The sequence below is a fragment of the Trichosurus vulpecula genome, chromosome 5, assembly GCF_011100635.1.
Source record: "Trichosurus vulpecula isolate mTriVul1 chromosome 5, mTriVul1.pri, whole genome shotgun sequence".
Classification (NCBI taxonomy): Eukaryota; Metazoa; Chordata; class Mammalia; order Diprotodontia; family Phalangeridae; genus Trichosurus; species Trichosurus vulpecula.
In genome coordinates this window covers 151573021-151595041 of record NC_050577.1, presented here as the reverse complement: position 1 = coordinate 151595041, position 22021 = coordinate 151573021, and the positions used below count along the sequence as shown (strand labels likewise).

Here is a 22021-nt window from a genome sequence, read left to right as displayed (position 1 = left end):
TATTTGTCCTCCCTTCCATTGTAATTTCTGCTCTCCTCAATTTATCCACCACAGAGATTTCAAAGTGACCTTTCTAAAGCCCAAGTCTGATCATGGCACTACTTTGCCCAAGAAAACTCACTATTACAAGATACAAACTCCTGTCTTTGGTATTTAAAGCCTTTTGAAGTCTGCCTCCAGCTTCCCTTTTCAGTCTGATTGAATTTTTCTCCCTCTCATATATGTTACACTCCATCCAAACTGGCCTATTTAGTGGCCATAATACCCCATATTCCATTTGCCAACCCTTTTTATTTCCGCAGGTTATCTATCCCCACCTACTTGGAACATCCAACCCTCTCATTGCACCTCTCAGAGAACATCTCACTTTCTTGAAAGCTTAGCAAAAGTGCCAACTCCTTCAAGAAGCCTTTCCTGATTGCTCCAGCTGTTGGCAACCCACCCCTGCTCTTTCCATCGCTACATCTTAAGACTATATTTACTCATCTGTAAACATTGACTTCTCTGTAAACCACCCCACTAGTAGACTATTAGCTCCTTGAAGGCAAGAACTTTCTCACTATTGTATTTGTATCCCAATGGCACAGTACTTCTCTCTGATGAAGTATATCACACCCTGTGTACACTTTCCTATCCTATAGGACTTCTGGTTGTGTCATCCCAGTCCATCCAACATTCTGGGGACCTTCCCTAGATCAGAGCTTCTTAAACTTTTTCTACTCAACCCCTTTTTGCCCGAGGAATTTTTATGCAACCGTAGGCATGTAGGTATATAAAATAGGTATACAAATCCAACATTTACTGATAATAAATCATAAAGAAATTAATTTTAAAAAATTCTTTGGTATACATATAAGTTTACCATTTATTAAAGATGAAAGCAAATTTGCATATTAATAAGATGGATGTGCTTGTTTATTTTTCCATAAAGAATTAAATCTTGGTGGATGCAGAGCATCTTCAACATTTTTCAGAGTTGATTGATATTTTGATTTTATAATCGTCAATGCGAGAATGCTGCTTCTCATAAATACATAGTACAAACCAGAATTATGTTTAGGGCCATTTCAGCAATTATTGGAAATTCTGTCCTAATCCCAAGTTAAAATTAATTTAGTTATTTTGTATGTACAGTAAAAACACTGCAATTAATAATATATAATAGTCTCAAATCTGAGCCGAAGTGTTTCTGTCTGGTAGTGTTCATTAGCGTTGTGTGGCACGACGGCATACACAGTACAAAGTGTGCATGCTCCATATTCAGAACCAAGGCTGTAGTGAAGTTGTGTGATGTAACATGGGCAAGCGCTGCCAGAAACACCTTAGATTCATTACGCATTTGATCTGGAATTAATTTTTGATCATCATGCATTCCCTTTTACTTTTACTGTTGCCAAATTTTTTGCAACCCCATATGGGTTCACAATCCACAGTTTAAGGAGCGCTGCCCTAGATATCCTGACATAATGTAGATAAGCAATAGAACATGTGTATTATGTTCTTACTACATCTCATATCTCTATGAAGATATCCTTTAGGGTAGTTTCTCCTGCACAATTCATTCTTATTTTTATTCTATTGTCCACTCATACCTGTACCGTTGGTATTTTGAGTGACCAATGATTTCAGTTCTTTGAAGGCTGAGATAATGAGCACTTCTGTTCTGGCTAGAATGCTAAACAATCAGTAATTAATTTTGTTGAAGGCAGATATTCATAACAAGGCAGGAATGTGGAACAGGGGTAGAAGTTGTTCTTGCCCTTGGATTAATTTGCATGCTAATCAGAGAGCATCATGGGAACTAAGGGAAACATTGTTGTTTCAATCCCTACACAGCTATTGTGGTGTTTTGTTGGCTGGATTCCCCAAAAGAGGCTTTAGGGGTGCAAATTGTTAATTAGATATTTAGTAGATGTTAACAAATATTTTCTAACCCCAAATCAGGCAGCTGACTTGGGCTGAGGACTATGAATCAGTACCAGGAGGAAAATGGTCAAAAGAATAGACTTAATCTTAGCCTAGGTCATTCAACTGGTTCATATTGGCTGTATGGGCAGAAGGTGGTATCTCAGAGCCCATAGCTATGCATTAAGAATGGTGTAGACCTCCCTTAGGGCAGTTGGGTGGCACAGTAGATAAAGTGCCAGGCCTGAAGTCACAAAGACTCATCTTCCTGAGTTCAAATCTGGCCTCAAACACTTACTAGCTGTGTGGCCCTGGGCAAGTCACTTCACCCTGTTTGCCTCAGTTTCCTCATCTGTAAAGTAAGCTAGAGAAGAAAATAGCAAGCCATTCTAGCATCTTTGCCAAGAAAATCCCAAATAGGGTCACAAAGAGTTGGACACAACCAAAATGACTGAATAGCACCAAAAGTCCTCCCTTGTCAGGGAAAGACTTGCTAGCTGATATGCTCATTTACTTTTCCAGGCATATTTTATATTACTCCACTTTGTGCATTCCCTATTCCAGTCAAATGACCTTCTGCAGCTTACCATCCAAACTGCTGATTCTGTGCAGTCTCTTCTTAGAGCCTTTAGCTTTCTTTGTGAAACTAATCCAGTGCTACTTTCCACATAAGACCTTCACTGATTCCCCCACCCCACCCTCCACCACACACACCACTTTTCATTCTCTCTCCTTAAAATTGCATTGTATAACTGTATATACTTGTTATGTACTTATCTGTGGTGGTACATTGATAAATGTTTAACAATTAGCTCTCCAGGAAAAAAAAAACAAAACAAACATGTGCGTGACATATTTTCAAATCTGCATTATTAATATTTTCTCCATCCCTTTATAGATAACCAAAAATAAGTCAGGTCCTGATTTGTAGTATTTTTTGATTTCTGAGGTAAAAATGCTCAACATAAAAAATTAACAATCAGCTCAAGAACCACTTTGAGCTGGTACCAGCACGACCATGCTTATCTGTGTATATGTTGTATTGTCCCACTGAAATAAAATTCCTTAGGGCAGAGCTTGTTTCATTTTAGCTTTTGTATCTACAACACATTATCTTGCCCTTAGGAGGTACATAATAAATATCTGTTGAATTAAATTGCACTGAATTGGGAGAGAGCCTTTTTATATTCAACCAGGAAAAAGCCAACTGGGATCCTGTATCCTCTACACCTTTCAGCCAGTTGTGTGATTGATAAGATACAGTTTGCTGTGGAATATGGTTTATGAAAGCCTTTTTCCTGCCTTCATCAGGAATGCCCTTGATGTATGTGTAGGTTCCTGTATTTTTTAAAAATGTCATTGCTATTTTTAATTTTTCCTTACATTGCATTACTTACATTACTCAGTATATCTTTCCCTTTCCTGGAGAGGCACATTTTATTATAAAAAATTAAAAAGAAAGGGGAAAAGTTCAACATGATATGCAGTGTTACATACCCATAGAATCTCCCACTCTAAAAGAAGGGAAGGGAGTACATTTCTCATATCTCTGGTGCCAAGCTTGATCATTATAAGTTCTCAAATTCAGTTTTGTCTTACTGATGTTGTTTCTATTTACATTGTTATGTCATCATGTACATTCTATTCCAAGTTCTGCTTCCTTTACCAAATGAGAATTACACAAAGACCATCTCAAATGGTGAACAAACCCACCTATCGGATAGCAAAGAGAAATCAGAGAAATTCTAAAAATTAGAATGCACCAGACAATACACAGAGTGATTGAGCTCTCCCACTGGTAGGGTTATATCTCAGCTCAGCTGAGAGTTCCTAATCTTACTCAGGGAGAAATTCTTGGAAATGTCTTGTAGATGTTGGAACTCAAGAATATGTTGTAGTGCCAGCTCCTCTACATGTCTGCTTCTTTCCAAAATCTTCCTCTCCCTCTAGTTCTGGAACCATGTGAGTCTTTTCTCAAAGCCAAGGGAACATTTCTCCTTCTCCAAGCTCTCACCAGCTCCTCCCCTCATACAGCCAGAGTATTGAGTAATTCATTCTCTTCTCCAATGAGGAGAATTTTATGCAAATACACTAGGCTTGAAAACCTTGAGTTACATGTGTATATGGGGCATTTTTTTCATTGACCTCTTTGGAGTATTATATATTTCTAGCAGTGGGATTTCTGGATCAAAGGGTAGGAACATCTTGGCAAGTTTCTTAACATAATTTCCATAATTCCTCAAACACTGAATTTTTACATTTTTTTGAGGTCATCTTTGACAATTTGCTGATTGTGAGATGAGACTCAAAGTTATTTTGATTTGCCTTCCTCTTGTAATTTGTGATATGAAGCAATCTTTCATATAATCATTAATAGTTGCATAGGTTATATTCATAAAGGTTGGATCAATAGACATGGATGTTTTTGTCGTTTTCTTTTTCCTTTTTGGTAATAATAAGATTTCTGTTTTTTTCCCCTTAATCCTCTGGCATAAACCTCTTTCAGTTTCTTTGAGAACTGATCCCACATTACCCTCAAAATGTGTCACCTCTAGCAAAGATCTAGCTGCTGCGTCTCTCTGCTTGCCAAGGAAATCAAGGGCTTGCTGGCTGAAGCAGTTTCCAGGATCTCTTGGTTTCCATGTGGTAGTAATTGATTTACATTTCTTAGGAAATGGTGATAATTTGCATCAGTGTCCATTATTTTATTCAGTTCCTACTTCTCAAACTCCCCAAACTAATTTGATCCCAAATATCCTTGGTCTCTGAACTGCTCTAAGTCAGAAAGCGAATGCAGAGCCAGGAGTCTTGCCCACCGTCTGGTTTAAAGATGGACCAAGTCCAGGGAGCTGCCTCTTACAAAGGCATCATGGAATCTCTTTTTATTGGGTCATAGATTCAGAGCTGAAAGGGATTTTAGAGGCCACCTAGGCCAATCTCTTCCTTTTACAGATGAGGAAACTGAGTTCCAGAGAGGATAAATGACTTGCCCAGGGTCACACAGGTAGTACTTTTAGAAGCAGGATATGAGCCTATGGCCCCTGGCTCCAAAGTCAGCGTTCTTCCCATTGACCTGGCTGCATCTTGGGATCTACTGCTACCATAGCCTGGAGACCCTTGTGCCCCAGCTGCTCAGATGACATTGTCTTCCTTCTCTGCTTTCTGGTCCCACTTTAAAGGTTCTTGTGCTGGTCCAAGTGTTGAGAGTTGATGGGTCACCCTTGTGTCCAGGTTAGGAGTGGTGGTGATGGATGCTTACCTCATGTACTTGCCTTGTTATGATCCCCACCTTCAAGCAGCTAAGCCATGTGGTTCTCCTTTAAAAGTATCAAATAAAAAGGCAGACTGATTTCAGCACTGCCTTGTTCTTCTGTGAGGTTCCTCTAAATCTCAGAGATAAAACCCAGGACTTTTCCTATCACTGTAAGTGTTCTAACAGTGTCTAATAAGCATGCACCAGGAATGATACAGAGAGCATTTGTACATCATGAAAGGATACCTTCTACCTTTAAGAGACCAAGATTCTATGAAAAACATGTGTAGGCAACAAAAAAGCAGAGAACAAGAGACACAGGATCAGAGAACTAACCTTTTTGGCCAAGAGCAACGTATCCTGCTTGCAGTTCTGAGTTCTAGTGCGGAGTCTATCTGTGAGCCGGGTGATCTGTTCAGAGATGAACTCCTTCTCCAGCAGCTTCTCCTCTTTCTCTGCCAGATGGAATTCCAGCTAGTTGGTAAATAATTAATAGGAAGAGGTAAATCTAAGAAGGCCACAGCTGCCGTGCAGAATTGGTACCCTGTTGCATATTCTCAATATTCCTGAAATTACCTGTTTTGGATGTGTGTGTGTGTGTGTGCGCGCGCGTGCGCGTCTGTGTGAATTTATCCATATGGTTTTTTAAACACCCAGTTATAGGTAGTCCCCAAGTTATGAATGAGTTGTTTTCTTAAATTCTAGATATAATTTAGAATTCAGAACACATTGTACCAAAGAAACAATGTCAATTAGCCCACAAGAGCCTATTGAATTGATACTACAAGTAGAATGACGGACTACTGGAATTGGAAGGGTTCTCAGAGATCATCTTGTCCAATCTCTAACTGAAGCATGAATTCTTCTTCAAATATCCCCAACAAATGGTCACTCAGCATTTATTTGGAAGACTACAGGTGACAGGGAACTCACTGCCTACTGAGGAAGGCCATTTTTTTTGTCTGGAAAGCTCTGTTAGGAAGTTTTTCTTTATATTGATCTAAAATTTGCCTCTTTGTCACTTTCATCCATCAGCCCTAGTTCTACTTGCCAGGATCAAATAGAACAGATCCAATCATGTGGAAGACCACACGACAACCTTTCAAATATTTTCACCTATTCACTATGTCAGTATAGTAATACACCATTGTCCACAGAAGGTACAGAATTAAATTTGAAGGTTGGTATTGTACCAATAGTTCTACCAAATGTGACCCCCATGTGTAACGCTATCTTTAGGAATAATGCAGAGTTCTAGCTTGGAATGCCAGTTGCCTCTCTCTGCTCCTGTAGTGGTGGTAAACATTCAGGGTAGTGGTTGGCTATGTGGCTGTAATAGCAATTTAGATTTGAAGATCTTTCCCACCCATTAATAGGCTATGTGGCCTGCTTACGTCACAAGAAGCCTAAGACACATGTGGTGGGAGAAGCTTGCTCAGAAGAAAAGGAAGTTGTGTCACAGGAAATGCTGAGAGAGAGAGAGAGAGAGAGAGAGAGAGAGAGCGAGAGCTGTTATGGCTGTTAATGACCATAACGATAGTTAGAGCTGAGGTAAAGAAAATCGACCTGTGATAGCTGAGCAGACTGTGATAGCTGTACTGTGAGTGTGTTTTTGGGGAGACCCCAGCAGGGGGTCAGAGGGGTTTTGAGATGGCAAGGCTCCATGTTGTGATACTGTGTTTTAAGTTCCTTGCTATTATGATAAAGTAGACTAACTGGTTGTGGGAGCTGAATATTTGGTTATGGGATATGGTTCTCTGATGTCTGAATAAATGTTTTACTTCTTCTACCTTCTTTATGGAGAGTCATACTTTGTGATGCAGAACTACATAGGCATATTCACGATTATTGTTGATGTTGTGTTTATTGCCTTACTGATATAGTGGCCTTAGGCAGAGGCTCCAGAATGGTTGGGGCCTAGAAAGTCAGGCACAAAAGTAGGGACACTTGGGTGAAGACTGGGACAGGGGCTGGGGATGGAGCTGGGGGATGAGAGCAGAGAAGGCAATGAGGAGGGAAGGAGAAGACCCTTCCATAGCAGCAACGGGTAAGGAGTTATATAAGGGTAGAACATTTCGCTAGTGTAAACCTCCATGAATACTGCTCAGACATAGTCTGGTTCTCCAGTCATCCCCCTTCTTTTCTCACATTCTCCATTGCTACCACCTCTTGCTTCCAACCAGGATTTCTTTCTTCTCTGAGCCATATAGTGGGACAAGAAGGAGTCTTACAGTTTCTTTTCTACTTTTCTGTTCCTAAAACAAGCACACAATCTTTTAGGATTTTTCAAAGGCTTGTTTTGTAACTACTACCAACAAGTAAGAGAAATGAATAAAATGCTTTGTTTTCTTTTTTCACTCACTCCATATATAGGGAAAGTTGTATGTCTGTGTACATGAAAGGCCTAAGGTTTTTTTTTTCCTTTGGAGGGAGGAAGGCAGGGCAATTGGGGTTAAGTGACTTGCCCAAGGTCACACAGCTAGTAAGTGTGTCAATAGTCAATAGGTCAGATTTGAGCTCAGGTCCTCCTGACTCCAGAGCTGGTGCTCTACTCACTGCGCCAACTAGCTGCCCAAGGCCTAAGGTTTTAAAAGCAGGAGATTTCACTAGAGGACCAAACATTAGGGTAGAGATTCTTGGTGAAGAGAAAAAGTAGCCTGAGTGATGGGGTGACAGGGCTGAGGAGATGGGATAGAGCTTAGGACACTGGTGGACAAGATTAGCACTGGGACCCAGGGGGAACAGTACTGAAGGGGAAGGGGAGAAGTGAAGATCTATACATCTTTGGGAGTTTATTCTGTCTTCTTCTTTTTTTACCTATATTCCTATCACCTCAAATCCTATACTAGATTGGCCCTGACATGAAGTGAGGACCAAAGCCAGAATGTGTGTAGTGATTCCAAGTAGTGGCAGGGAAAGAAGGAAAGGGAAGGAAATTTCAAGCATCCAAGTGAGGAAAGAAGGGAGAATTCCTGTGGTCCCTAAGTCACCTGGTTCAGGGGGCAGTGCAGTACCTAGATAAGGGTAAGATGTCTACCATAAATTGGGGACTGGATAGAGTCACCATAACCCACTAACCTCTATTCAAACAACTTGAGGAACCATCTTTTCTGTCCATATCTCTGTCTCCACACGCCCAGTGTGAACACTTCCTACTACCAGAAGAGGAATTGTGCTCCAGCCTCAACATTTGCTACATTATACTGTTCAATTCTCTTGATATTTTTTCAGTAGGTACTGTAGTAACAATTTAGATTTGAAGATCCTTCCCACCCATTAATGGCCATGTGACCTGCTTACGTCACAGGAAGGCTAAGACACATGTGGTGGGAGGAACTTTCTGACAGGAAAAGGAAGTTATGTCACAGGAAATGGAGAGAAAGAAAGAGAAAGAAAGAGAGAGAGAATGAGAGAGAGAGAGAGAGAGAGAGAGAAAGCAGTTATGGCTGCTGATGGCTGCTAATGGCTGCCATCATGATAGTTAGAACTGAACAAGCAGAACTTAGCTGTACTGTGAGTTTGTTTTTGGTGAAGACCCCAGCAGGGGGTCAGAGAGGTTTTGGACGGAGAGGCTCCACGTTGTGATATTGTGTTTTGGGTTCCTTGCTGTTATGATGAAGTGGATTAACTGGCTGTGGGAGCTGAACATTTGGTTATGGGATATGGTTCTCTGGTGTCTGAATAAATGTTATACTTCTACCTTCTATATGGAGAGTCTCATACTTTGTGATATAGAAGTACATAGGCATTTTGACAATTATTGTCTACATTGTTATTATTGCCTTACTGATACAGGGAGGCAAACAAATTCATGTAAGATACCAAAGGTGCCCCTTTCGGCTGCCAAATAAAGGTTCTTTGGCACAGGATTTTTGTTTCCTTGGTAAAAGTTGAAAGTAGGATTTCTAATGAGCTAGTTGAAGACAATTCAAATTCACATTACTAAGTTACATGGAAGAAAATATGATTGCCAGAAATTCAGGTGTGAGCTGATATAATTTATATGAAACAGTATCACAATTATTTATGAAAAATTACTGAGTAGCTAATATGCACAAAGGATGTATTACCTCATCTATCTTGCTGATCATTTCCTTCAGAGTCAGATCTTTTCCTCCCAGGAAGCGAGTTCTGTTCTCTCCACCAGGACTTATAAATTTTTTCTCCAAATAGTTTATTCTGTCTGTACACTGTGAGAACTATTGAACAAGAAACGAAACATTTATTTTAAAATTATTTTTGTTCAACAATTTTTTGGTTTTTTATAGTATTTTATTTTTAATAATTACATGTAAAGACAAATTTTAACATTCATTTTTAAAAAGTTTTGAGTTCTCATTCCCCAACTGATAAATGGTCAAAGGATATAAACAGTCAGTTTTCAGATAAAGAAATTAAAGCTATCTATAATCATATGAAAAAATGTTCTAAATAACTATTGATTAGAGAAATGCAAATCAAAACAACTCTGAGGTACCACATCACACCTATCAGATTGGCTAATATGACAAAACAGGAAAATGGTTAATGCTGGAGAAGATGTGGGAAAATTGGGACACTAGTGCATTGTTGGTGGAGTTGTGCACTAATCCAACTATTCTGGAGAGCAATTTGGAACTATGCTCAAAGGGCTATAAAATTGTGCATACCCTTTGATCCAGCAATACTACTACTAGGTCTGTATCCCAAAGAGATCATACAAATGGGAAAAGGACCCAAATGTACAAAAATATTTATAGCAGCTCTTTTTGTGGTGGCCAAGAATTGGAAATTGAGGGGATGCCCATCAGCTGGAGAATGGCTGAACAAGGTATAATATATGAATGTAATGGAATACTATTGTGTTATAAGAAGTGATGAGCAGGTAGACTTCAGAAAAACCTGGAAAGACTTATATGAACTGATGCCGAGTGAAGCAACCAGAACCAGACCACATTAAACTCATTAAACACAGTAACAGCCACATTGCGCTATGAGTAACTTTGATAGACTAATCTCTTCTTAGCAATACAAGGATCTAAGACAGCTCCAAAAGACTCATGATGAAAAATGCTATCCATATCCAGAAAAAGAACTATGGAGTCTGAATGCAGATTGAAGCATATTATTTGTGCTTTCTTTTTTTGTTTGTTTATTCTTTCTCATGGTTTCTCCCATTGGTTCTAATTCTTCTTTACATATTACATGCCATCTTGGGAGGGGAGAGAAGGGGAGAAAATTTGGAACTCATAATCTTATGGAAGTGAATATTGAAAACTATAAATAAATAATTTAGAAAAAATTTTGAGTTCCAAATTTTTTTCCTCTCTTCCTCCCCTCCTTCCTGTAATGTTAAGCAGGGTGGGGCTTTTTCTTTTCATTGTTTTCTCCTTTAGAATACTAAAGTAATCAGGTGCCTTTGATTATGTTTTGCTAGGTGCTAAGCCACAGGCCCACACCCTTTTGCTGATTAGGTGTGAAAACTTCAGGTCCTAAGAAGGGTATATAAACTCAGAGTTAGTATTTTGTTTGGTGGCTCTCAGTCACTGGAAGAGCGTTGATGTGGAGACTCTGGGTGGCCGCTGGAGATCCTGGGCTTTGAAAAAACCCAGATGTTGGTGCTTCTCTTTTTGGTAACTATGTATGTGAGGTCTTGATCAGACAAAGTCTGTCTGCTGAATTATGTTATTTGCTCTCTTTACATTTTCTGTTTGTAGTTTCTGTTTGTGTTTGTTCTGAAGTTCAGGGTGCTGGCTTTTCCCCCTGAACTAAGTGAATGATATATGTATGTGTGATTAAAGTGAGATTGTTAACCCCTTAGGGTTGCTTTCCTCAGAAAAGCAGATCAAAGAACCTGTGCTGGCAACTTTTGTTGCTGATCTTGTTGGGTCTCACACCCCTACAGCAGCTGTAAGCCACCTTGTTGTTATACTTCCTCCCTAAGATGGTAAGCAGTTTGATATAGGTTATATATGTACAATCATGTAAAACATATTTCCATATTAGTCATGTTGTGAAAGAAGAAACAGACCAAAAGAAAAAAAAACATGGAAAAAAATAAAATGAAAATAGTATGCTTTGATCTGCATTCAGACTCCATCAGTTCTTTCTCTGAAGGTGGATAGCCTTTTCCATCATGAGTTGTTTGAATTGTCTTGGATCATTGCGTTGCTGAGAATAGCTAAGTCATTCATAGTTGCTCATTACATAATGTTGCTGTTACTGTGTACAATGCATTGTATTTTTTATTTCTTTTGTTAAACATTTTCCAGCTACATTTTAATCTGGACCAGGCTGTACTCAGGAGTTTTGCAGACCCACAGGAGGCAAGATTGACACTTTTGATGTAGGGGACACAGAAATATGTGGGAAGACTTTTATGAACTGATGCTGGGTGAAGTGAGAAGAATGAGGAAAACAATTTATACAATAACATTGTAAAAATTAACAACCCTGAAAGACTTAAGAATTATGATCAACACAATTATTGACTATGATTCCTAAAGACTGATGACAGAGAGGTAATGAAGTTATTATCAAGAATGAAACCTACATTTTTGGACATGTCCAATGTTGAGATTTCTTTGCTTGACTATGAATGTTTGTTACGAGGGTTTTGTTTTCACTCTTTTCTTTTTCCAGTAGGGAGGGGAGAGAAAGGGAAGAAAGGTGGGATCAAAAGAAAATGAATGTTAGTTTAAAAAATTATTTAAAAATTTTTAAAAGAAAACACCTGGCTACCCTCATTTTCATCAGGAGCAGATAAATTCCATCCCAAAGTACTCTAAGACCTGAAAGATATGCTTACTGAGCCACTGACAATGATCTTAGAAAAATTGTGGAGAATGGGAGAGGCACAGGATGGAGAGGAGCAGCTGTCTCTTTTTCATAAAAGGGAAGAAGGTAGAATATTCAAATTATAAGCAAGTATTCACTATTTCATTTCCTGGTATTGGATTTGAGCTTTTATAAAGTGAAGTGGTGATGGTTTCATTAAGCCAGTATGTTTTTTTTATCTTGATTTTTAAAATCGAGAACATGAATTTATGAATTTATGAAATCCATCTCATTTACTTTTTTGTAAAGTTTGCTGCTAGATCTGGGGAATGCTATAGAGAATACCTGTATTTTGGTCAAGCATTTGACTTTCGTGAAATCCATATGTATGAGACAGAGAAATATAGGTTAGGTGATAGATATGATTTGGTGACCTAAAAATTGTTTGCATGACTGGACACAAATGATAATGATTTATGGATTGATATCAGCCTAGAAGGAAGTCACTAGTAGAGTATCCCAGGGATCCTTTCTGGCACTGCTGTTCAGCATTCTACCAATGACTTAAAGGCACAGATGGCATGTACTTTTTAAAATTTGTGGATGATATAATGCCGAGAATGATGGGTAATACAATAAATAGTTGTTAGATTCTGTATCCAAAACTATCTTGATAGGCTAGAATGATGTATTGAGTCTGAAATATTGCAATCGATTTGATGAAATTTAAAATTTGTCAGACACCTCTAAGAAATCTCAAGCCTAACCCTCTCATTTTACAATGAGACTCAGGGAGGGTAAATGATTTCCCAAGGTCAAAAATCAGGCATAGAATTTGAACCCAGGTTCTCTAAATCCAGAGTCAATACTCTTTTCCACTGTACCATGATGCCTCCCTTAGCTTTAAAAAAATCCATCTCATGGTGAAGGTGCGGTTAGAGATTATGTGGAAAAATACTTGAGGGTTATATTGGACAAGCTCACAGCAAGCCCCAGTGGTGTTCCATTGCAGTCAAGGCTAAATGTAAATGGTCTTGACAGAGGTACCATAGCCAGAGGGACAGAATGAGTCCAGAATGAGTTTCCCTGTCCTCTGATCTGGTCAGGCCACATTTTAGATATTGACAAACTAGAATGCGTCAAGAAGAGGGTGAGTAGCTGGTGAGAGGACCAGGGACCATAATTTAAGAGCATTTCAAGGAATGAGAGATTTATAGCTAAGAAGAAAGAAAAAAAATATGGGGGACATCACCACTGTTTTGAAGTACTTGAAAACTTATATAGAAGGAAAAGATTAGGCTTATTTTGCTTGTGGAAGTTTCACAGATGTAGAGGTTGGCTTGATGTAAGGAAAGATATCTATACATTTACAGTGAATGGGTTGTTTCAGGAGGCAAGGGGGTCCCAGTAACTGGAGGTCTCTGAACAGAGTTGGGACACCCACTTTCTGAGAGACGTTGGACAGATGACTTCTCCATGGGGAGGACTAAATGACCTCTGTGACTTTTGCCAATGAAGAGACTGTGTGTGGTTCTGACTCTCAGCTGTGGGAATCAGGGAAAACTGTAGGAAGAAGATAGCATATGAGCTTGAAGAAAGCATGGAAGAAAGAGGCATTTCAGCTGCCAGATATGGGAGGGATGAGAGGTGATAGCATTCTAAACCCCTAGTCTAAAGGAACAGCAGCAGTGGTGGGAGCCGATACACACTGGTTTGCCGGAACGGGTACCTAATTTTAGGTTGGGTTCACTGAACCAGTGGTTGGGGCGGGGGGAGCGGTGCCTTGGCTCCAAACCGGTTGTTAATTCATTTGAATCCCACCACTGAACAGCAGGGTATGGGGAAAGGGGAAGTTGACTTCTACTTATCCTAATAACTCAGTTTTATTTACTGCTTTAAGATTTACAAAGTGCTTTCACCATAACCCTATAAGGTTATAGGTAATGCAGACAATACAGGGTGTCCCAAAAGCCTTAGTTCAGTTTTAAGCTTTAATGACTTCAGAAGTATAAATGCTACAAACTTACAAAAAAATCTGAAAAACTAATTATTTTTATTGATACATTTATTAAAATCCAACATTTGTTGTTCAGTAGTATCTGACTCTTCGTGACCTCATTTGGGGTTTTCTTAGCAAAGATACAGGAATAGTTTTGCCATTTCTTTCTCCAGTTCATTTTACGGAGGAGGAAACTGAGGCGAACAGGGTAAAGTGACTTATCCAGGTTCACACATTGATTGAACTCAGGAAGATGAGTCTTCCTGACTCCAGGCCTGGCACTTGTAACAACAAGGCTGCTTGCTGCTACTGTAGCTGTATAAGACCAACAGCACCAGCACACAGGACTGCTTTCTAAGAAAAGCAACTTTAAGGGGTTTACAATCTCACTTTAATCAAACATACATATATCATTCACTTAGTTCAGGGGGAAAAGCCAGCACCTTGAACTTCAGAGAGTATACAAACAGAAATTAGAAGCATACATTATATAAACAGAGCAAATAACACAAACCAGTCTGTCCATAGCAATACATACATAGTTACCAGAGAGAGAAACAACAACATCTGGGTGGCTCCAATGGCTACCCAGAGTCTCATCTGGCCAAATCACCAACACTCTTCTAATGAGTGTGCCCCCAAAACAAAAGGCCAACCTCAGATCTTATACACACACACACACACACACACACACACACATGTCTCAGGGTCCTGGGGCACTTGATTACCTCAGTGCTGAGAAGCACTCAAACAAAAAAGGGACCCACTTTACCTGCCCCATTCAAAGAAAGGCAAAACTCATTAAAGGCACTTAATGGCCTTAGCATTCCAAAAGAGAACAGCAAAAAAGTCCCACTCTAATGACTATAACAGCACTCTATCTATTGTGCCACCTAGCTGTTCCTCCACCTTCATCCATCTTATGCTAGACTTCATCACTCTAGTCAAACTTTGTAAAAACTTCCATTACCTGTTGCTTAGTCCCTGAAAAGATTATATTTGTAACCGTAGTCTTGAGATCATCCAAAGAATGAGATTTTTGAGGCATACATGACAATTTCGATGTCACCCCACAACAACAAACCTAATGGAGATAGGTCGGATGACTGAGGTGGCCAAAGAAAGGGACTTTCTCTACCTATCCATCCTATGAGAAAGCATCATTCAGAAACTATTGTATATACAGTGAACAAGGACAATGGTTGAAATTCACAAAGGTAAATATGTAAAATAAATTTAAATCATGAAACTTCCAAATGATGATCTCTTAAATTTGTATGTAGTACTTCAAAAGTTATTGAAGTTTAAGACTGCACTAAAACTTTTGGGACATTCGTATTATTTTCATTTCACATGTAAGGGTGGGGGTTGGTTGATTCCTAAGAAGAAAATCAGGCACACCCATGAAGGGGAGTAAAGCTGTCCCAGCAGCTAGCACCTATGAGGTACGCATGTGCCACACATGGCTCTTTGAGCTCAGCACTCTTTTCCCTGGACTCCGCACGTACTGATGGGAGACAGAAGCATACACTTTTGCAGCTTCGGTGAATACCCCTTTAAAAAAGCTAAATAAATCGAGCAGACTGATATCATCCAGGAATGGGGCAGGGAGAGTTTAAGAAGGACCCTTCTGGAAGCTTATGAGCTCACTACACACTCCCAAACTCTTGAAGTTGACTCTAGAGTCCTAGCTCTGGGGATCAGTCTAATCATAATAGCTAACATTTATATAGAGTCTACTAAGTGCTACTCGCTGTGCAGAGTGCTTTACAATTATTAGCTGATTGGATCCCCACAACAACCCTGGGAGGTAGGTGCTATAATGATCCCCATTTTACAGATGAGGAAACTGAGGCAAGCAAACTGAGGCAAGTTACATGACTTGCCCAGGGTCACACACTAGTGTCTCTCTCCCCATCCCCTCTCCCTCTTCTCTCTCTTCCTTTCTCCCCCGCTCCTTCTCTCTGTCTTCATCCTTCCCCTCTCTCTCTCTCTTCTTTCTCTCTCTCCCTCCTAGTCTCCCCCTCTCTCTTTCCGTGGTTGTGTAGGTGTCTTTTTCTCTCCCTGCAGTTATCTTTCCTTTTCTGTCTCTTTCTTTAAGCTTCCTTTTCAATCTTTCCTCCTCCCCTTCTTTTTTACTCCTCCTGCTCCCCATTGCCATTCTATATTCCACCCTCTCCTTCATTCATCATCATATTTATAAGGACTGAATCAGTGATTTTCACCCAGAAAAACCTAGCTACAACACCATCTCTGAAACTGAGTCTTACGAGTGGCCCAGATCACTGATAGTTTAAGTAAATAACCTGTCCAGGTGCCGCAAAGGCAAGGTGTGTCAGAAGTGGGCCTCCAGGCCTTTCTGACTCCAAGGCCACCTCACTATCTACTAGGCTACTCATGGACCCCAAGTCATCATAATATGTAATTGAAATATATTTTAAAGTATCATATATTGAATTAACTTGTATCTTTCATAATTTTAACATTTTAAAAAAAAGACTGGATTCTCCTTATCTTGCCCAGAAAAGTGCAGTGTGGAGGATAGCTCATTGCCCTGATCCCTTGTACTGATCACTATTGGAGCTTTCAACTGCTCTAACTTGGGCTGGGACTTCCTTCCTTAGGCAAGCCCGTGTGCCCCTAGTGTTCTGCTCCCTGAGACTTGCCATACCAATGCTGAGCTTAGTGTAGACATCTGATCAGCAGAGCCAGTCCATTGTAACTCTGAACTCCTGAGCTCAAGAGATCTGCCAACCTCTGCCTCCCTGTAGCTGGAATAAGGCTCCTGTGATTGGATTCCCAGCCCTCTTTTTAACTTTTAAAAGAAGATAAGTTTAACCTTTTATATGTTGCATCAAATTAAAAAAACTAAACTAAGTTGCTTTATATTTTTCTGTGCTGTCCTCCCCTTTTTTCTGGCTTACAATAAGTACTTAATAAATACTTGTTGGCTGAGTGGAACAGTGGGAAAAAAAGGTTTCCCACCCCTATCATATACTAAAATCTTTAAAACTAAAGCACAGTGTGGCTTCCAGTGGTGTCTAAGTCATATCCCTTTAATAGTAGAAGCAAATGAAGCATCTGCTTCATGATATTCCTTGGACTGGATTGCTCAAGGATTGAAATCTGTTTTGAAACAACAGTTTTGGAAAAAAAACCAACATAAATCTTAAGATAATTTTTTACTAAAATGTTACACCAAAGGAGAAGACTTCGGAGGAAAATATTGCAACAATAATAGGACGTGGCAATGAACTAGCCTGGCCATTTGCAGAGCCAAAAATAACTTGAATTAAAAAATTTCACATTGTTTTTAAAGGCAGGCATCCCTGGTCAGGGTAGACAACCAGTAAATTAAGTTCATATTGAAGAAGTTTTCTTTTCAAAAGCTTAACACTGACTCTGGCTGAATTTCTGTTCATTTCATTTTGTATGTAAATAGTTATTGGAATGCTCACAATGGTAGTGAATGTGTAGTGGGAATGAAAGAATGCATAGCTTTTATTATTTAGCCACTGAATATCAAAGGAATTCCTATTTTATTTAAGATCACTATTTTCACTGAACAGTATAAGGATATTTAATAACAACCATATTATTATTATTATTATTGGCAATCTTCTAGTTTCATGTTTCTATGAATAATGTTAGTGATTAGAATCAAGGGCAGAGAGTTTCTTCCATCTTGTTTCTAAGCACAATAATGGCTATCTGAAGCAGTGATTGTGGGGTCCAAAAGGCTAAATAATCCGTATGAAAGTTCTGTTTCATTAGGTGTAGCAGGAGCTGGGGCAGGACTGTGGCACTTGAAGCAGCCGGGTCCATGTGGTATCCTAAGATAGGGAGGCAGGCAGTCAGTGGTTGCTGTGGCTCCATTCAAGTATAAATGAGTCAGAGACCAATGATGCAGTTCCTAAGGGCAATCTGAGAGGCTAGATCAGCATTTCAAACAAATGTTGTGAGAAGAGATCAGCAAACCAGAGCAGGAGAAGCTGAGGCAGAAGTTTTTGTCAAGGGACAATTTATTCTTGGCAAGTCAGTGTGATGCTGTGCAGTGGAGTCCAACTCAAACAGAAGTTGATCCCTGGCAGCAGCACACTGACTTAGAAAACCACAAATTAACATTATTAATATTATATTGTATTTTTATTTATTTTGTTACACATTTCCCAGTTATATTTTAATCTGGTTCAGTAGCACTCACTGGTTAGTTTTACTGACCAGTGGGGCTGGATACCTGAGATTTAGTGGACAGAATTTTGGTCCTAGTCCTGGGAAGAGCTGGATAGGAGGATCAACTCAGGCACTTATGCATTGTGTGAAGGGCAAAGCACTTAACCTTTCTGAGTCTTAGTTTTATGATCAGTAAAATGGGATTAATTATACATAGAGTACCTGCCTCATAGGATTGTTGTGAGCTTCAAATGAGATGTCTGTATAGTGATCCATACACATTAAAGGGTTCTATAAATGCAGGTAATTGGTATTGCTGCCTTCCTGCCTACAACAACTTAATATTGTGGGAGGGTGCTTGAATCACAGCCAGGCCACATCCAGGCTGGTGAGTTTGGCTCACGATCCCTTCTCCCATGGCACCTTCCCATCTTCTGAGGTTTTAGACAGGCAAACTTTTGCTAGTAGAATGTCTCCAAGACACTTGGGACATGCAATTAATGAGGAATGGGCCCTGAAGTTCCCTGTTCAAGTCCATAGACCTCCCAATGGACCAGGTATCAAGGAGGATTTGCTGCCTTCATGAGTCTAGGATAGCCTTAAAGGCAAATTCTTGTCATCTATAGTAATAAGAGTTGATGTTTATGTAGTATTTTAAGGTTTGCAAATTATTGTATATATGTATATGTACATATATATGGGGCAGCTAGGTGGCACAGTAGATAGACTGTGGGCCCTGGAGTCAGGAGGACCTGAGTTTAAATCTGGCCTTAGAGACTTACTGGCTGTGTGACCCTGGGCAAGTCATTTAACTCTGCCTCAGTTCCTCATCTGTAAAATGAGCTGGAGAAGGAAATGGCAAACTACTCTAGTATCTCTGCCAAGAAAACCCCAAATGGGGTGAAGCAAAGTTGCACACAACTGAAACAATTCAACAACACCACAAATATATATGTGTGTATGTGTGTGGGTATATATATGTATATGTATATGTATATATATATATATATTTAAAATATACTAAATATATTTTAAATCTACATTTTTTAATCCTCACAACAGCTCTGAGAGGGGTATCATAGATATTATAGTCCCTTTTAGAAAGAGGAAAATGAGCCTCAGAAATCTTGAGTGATTTGCCCATGGTCACATAGCTAGTACATGTCAGGTGAGTAATTTAAGCCTAGATCTTCCTGACTGCAAGTTCAGAAATCTTTCTACTATTCCATGATACAGCTAAGAGGAAATATGGGTGCAGTTGGTACAAGGTTTAGTTCTGTTGGAGCCTGGACCAATGAAATATGAAATGGACCCAGAAAGTTTGGCTGGTAGACCAAAAGACTAAACATCTTTCTTATTAAACATGGTACTACTGCCTGGTCATCCATTTCTCTTCTTTAAAAATGTTTATGTATATGCATATATTTACATATACATATATTCACAAATATATATACACATATGTGTATATATCACACACACACATATATATGTCATTGGGATTTCCTAAGACTCCCTCCCCCCACCCCCCCAGCAGTAGAACACTCCTTTGCCATAAATATGTCCATTTAAACAAAACACATCCAATTCTAGGTCTATGATACTTTGGCTATGTATGAAAACATGTCTTATTCTGCACCTATAGGCCATTGTCTCCCTGCCAAAAGGTGGGAGAAATACTTCACCATCAGTTCTCTGAGATCCCAATTGATTGCTTCACTGATCAGACTTATGTAATCTTTCAGTGTTGTTTTCCTTTATTTTAGTAATAGTGTACTTTTTCTCCTAATTCCGTTTACTTCTCTGTCAATTTATACAAGTCCTCCCAAGTTTCCCTAAATTCTTTATATTTGTAATTTCTTATAGAATATTATGTCATTATATCCATATGCCACAATTTGTTTAGTCCTTCCTAAATCAATGAGTGCTCACTTTCCTTCTAGTTCCTTGCTACTAAAAAAAAGTACTTCCATAAATATTTTGGTTATATGGGATCTTTTCCTCTGTTTTTGACTTCCTTGGGCTAGTTAGCCATTTTCCTAAAGAGATGGTTTATGCAAAAGTTTTGAGTAGTTCAGCCAAATCTGTCCCCTGGTGTGATTCAGATTAAGAAACCATTGGTCCTGCTTCCACAGATATAATTGAAGGGAGAAAACCTAATGGAGAAGTGGCCCACTATCCATGCCTTCACCACCACCAACTACTGACCAACTGTCATTAGTGGGCAGGTATGCCTAAGAGACCTTAGAAGAGCAGTGCCCCAACCCCCACTCCCCCTCCCCCTCTGCAAATTCCAGATTAACCCTTGTAGAGATTTGACCTGTCAAATAGCTCTTCTGCAAGCAGAACTCTTGCCAACAACATCCTTGGCTTTTTTAGATTAACATCAGAAATAGATATGAGTTTATCAATGGAAATCACATTAAATAAGTTACTATTTGCTTTGCCACTGCACCGTAAGGACAGCTAGGCCTTTCCATCTGACTTGCAGCTAAAATTTTCTATGTTTTGACTCCTCCTAATAGAATGTGAAGTCCATGGGGTGGAGCCAAGATGGCGGCTGGAAAGCAGGAACTTGCCTAAAGCTCTCCCCCCAGGACCCTCCAAACACCTATAAAAATGGCTCTGAACAAATTCTAGAACTGCAGAACTCATGAAATAGCAAAGGGAAGCAAGGCTCCAGCCAAGGACAGCCTGGATGGTGGCTGGGTAAGGTCTATTGCACGGAGCTGGGAGTGGAGCAGAGCCCAGCGTGGGCTGCGCCCAGACCAACCAGACCTGGGAGCTGGGCGAAACAGGCTCTAGCTCCCTGAATCAGTGAGCTGTGGCAGTTACTAGACTTCTCAACCCACAAACACCAAAGGCAACAGAGAAGGTTAGTGGGAAAAACTGAGGGGACAGAGGGAAAGGAGTTTGCGGTTTGGCCACTGCTCTGGGGGCAACGGAGGTGGTGCAGCTCTGAGGACTGAACTATAGCTGCAGTTGCTTCTAGCCACAGGCCCATCTGGTGGGAGGAATCAAGTGGCGGATCACAGTGGGAGTGCAGAGCCTGCTTAGATCTGAGTTGTGGTCCGGGTTGGTGGTTCTTGGGGGAGGAGGAGCACTGGTGTGGCAGAGCTTGCTGTGTAGAAATAGCTCTGAAAACAACAGCATTGCCCCTCAAGCTTGGGACAAAGTATTCTCTACTCTACAAGCAGTCATACCCTGACATAAAACTCAAGGGTCAAGTAAGTTGGCTGGGAACATGGCCAGGCAGCGAAAACGGACTCACATTCAGACTCAGACTTTGGAATCTTTCTTTGGTGACAAAGAAGAGCAAAACATACAGCCAGAAGAAGTCAACAAAGTCAAAGAGCCTACAACAAAAGCCTCCAAGAAAAACATGAACTGGTCTCAGGCCATGGAAGAGCTCAAAAAGGATTTGGAAAAGCAAGTTAGAGAAGTAGAGGAAAAATTGGGAACAGAAATGAGAGTGATGCGAGAAAACCATGAAAAACAAGTCAATGACTTGCTAAAGGAGACCCAAAAAAATACTGAAGAAAATAACACCTTAAAAGATAGACTAACTCAAATGGCAAAAGAGCTCCAAAAAGCCATGAGGAGAAGAATGCCTTGAAAGGTTGAATTAGCCAAATGGAAAAGGAGGTCCAAAAGACCACTGAAGAAAATATGACCTTAAAAATTATATTGGAGCAAGTGGAAACTAGTGACTTTATGAGAAATCAAGATATTATAAAACAAAACCAAAGGAATGAAAAAATGGAAGACAATGTGAAATATCTCATTGGAAAAACCACTGATCTGGAAAATAGATCCAGGAGAGATAATTTAAAAATTATTGGACTACCTGAAAGCCATGATCAAAAAAAGAGCCTAGATATCATCTTTCATGAAATTATCAAGAACTGCCCTGATATTCTAGAGCAAGAGGGTAA

The 22021-nt window shown here is 39.8% G+C and overlaps 1 protein-coding gene across 1 annotated transcript in view; it reads right to left on the bottom strand.

Moving 5' to 3' along the window:
• CCDC146 (coiled-coil domain containing 146) overlaps positions 1–22021 on the bottom strand; it is a 176444-nt gene that overhangs the window by 5639 nt on the left and 148784 nt on the right. The window contains exons 15-16 of the mRNA XM_036760464.1: positions 9229–9357; positions 5495–5632 (exon numbers count right to left, since the gene is read on the bottom strand). Coding sequence (XP_036616359.1) covers positions 5495–5632; positions 9229–9357 — 267 coding nt within the window. The remainder of the gene's footprint in view (positions 1–5494; positions 5633–9228; positions 9358–22021) is intronic.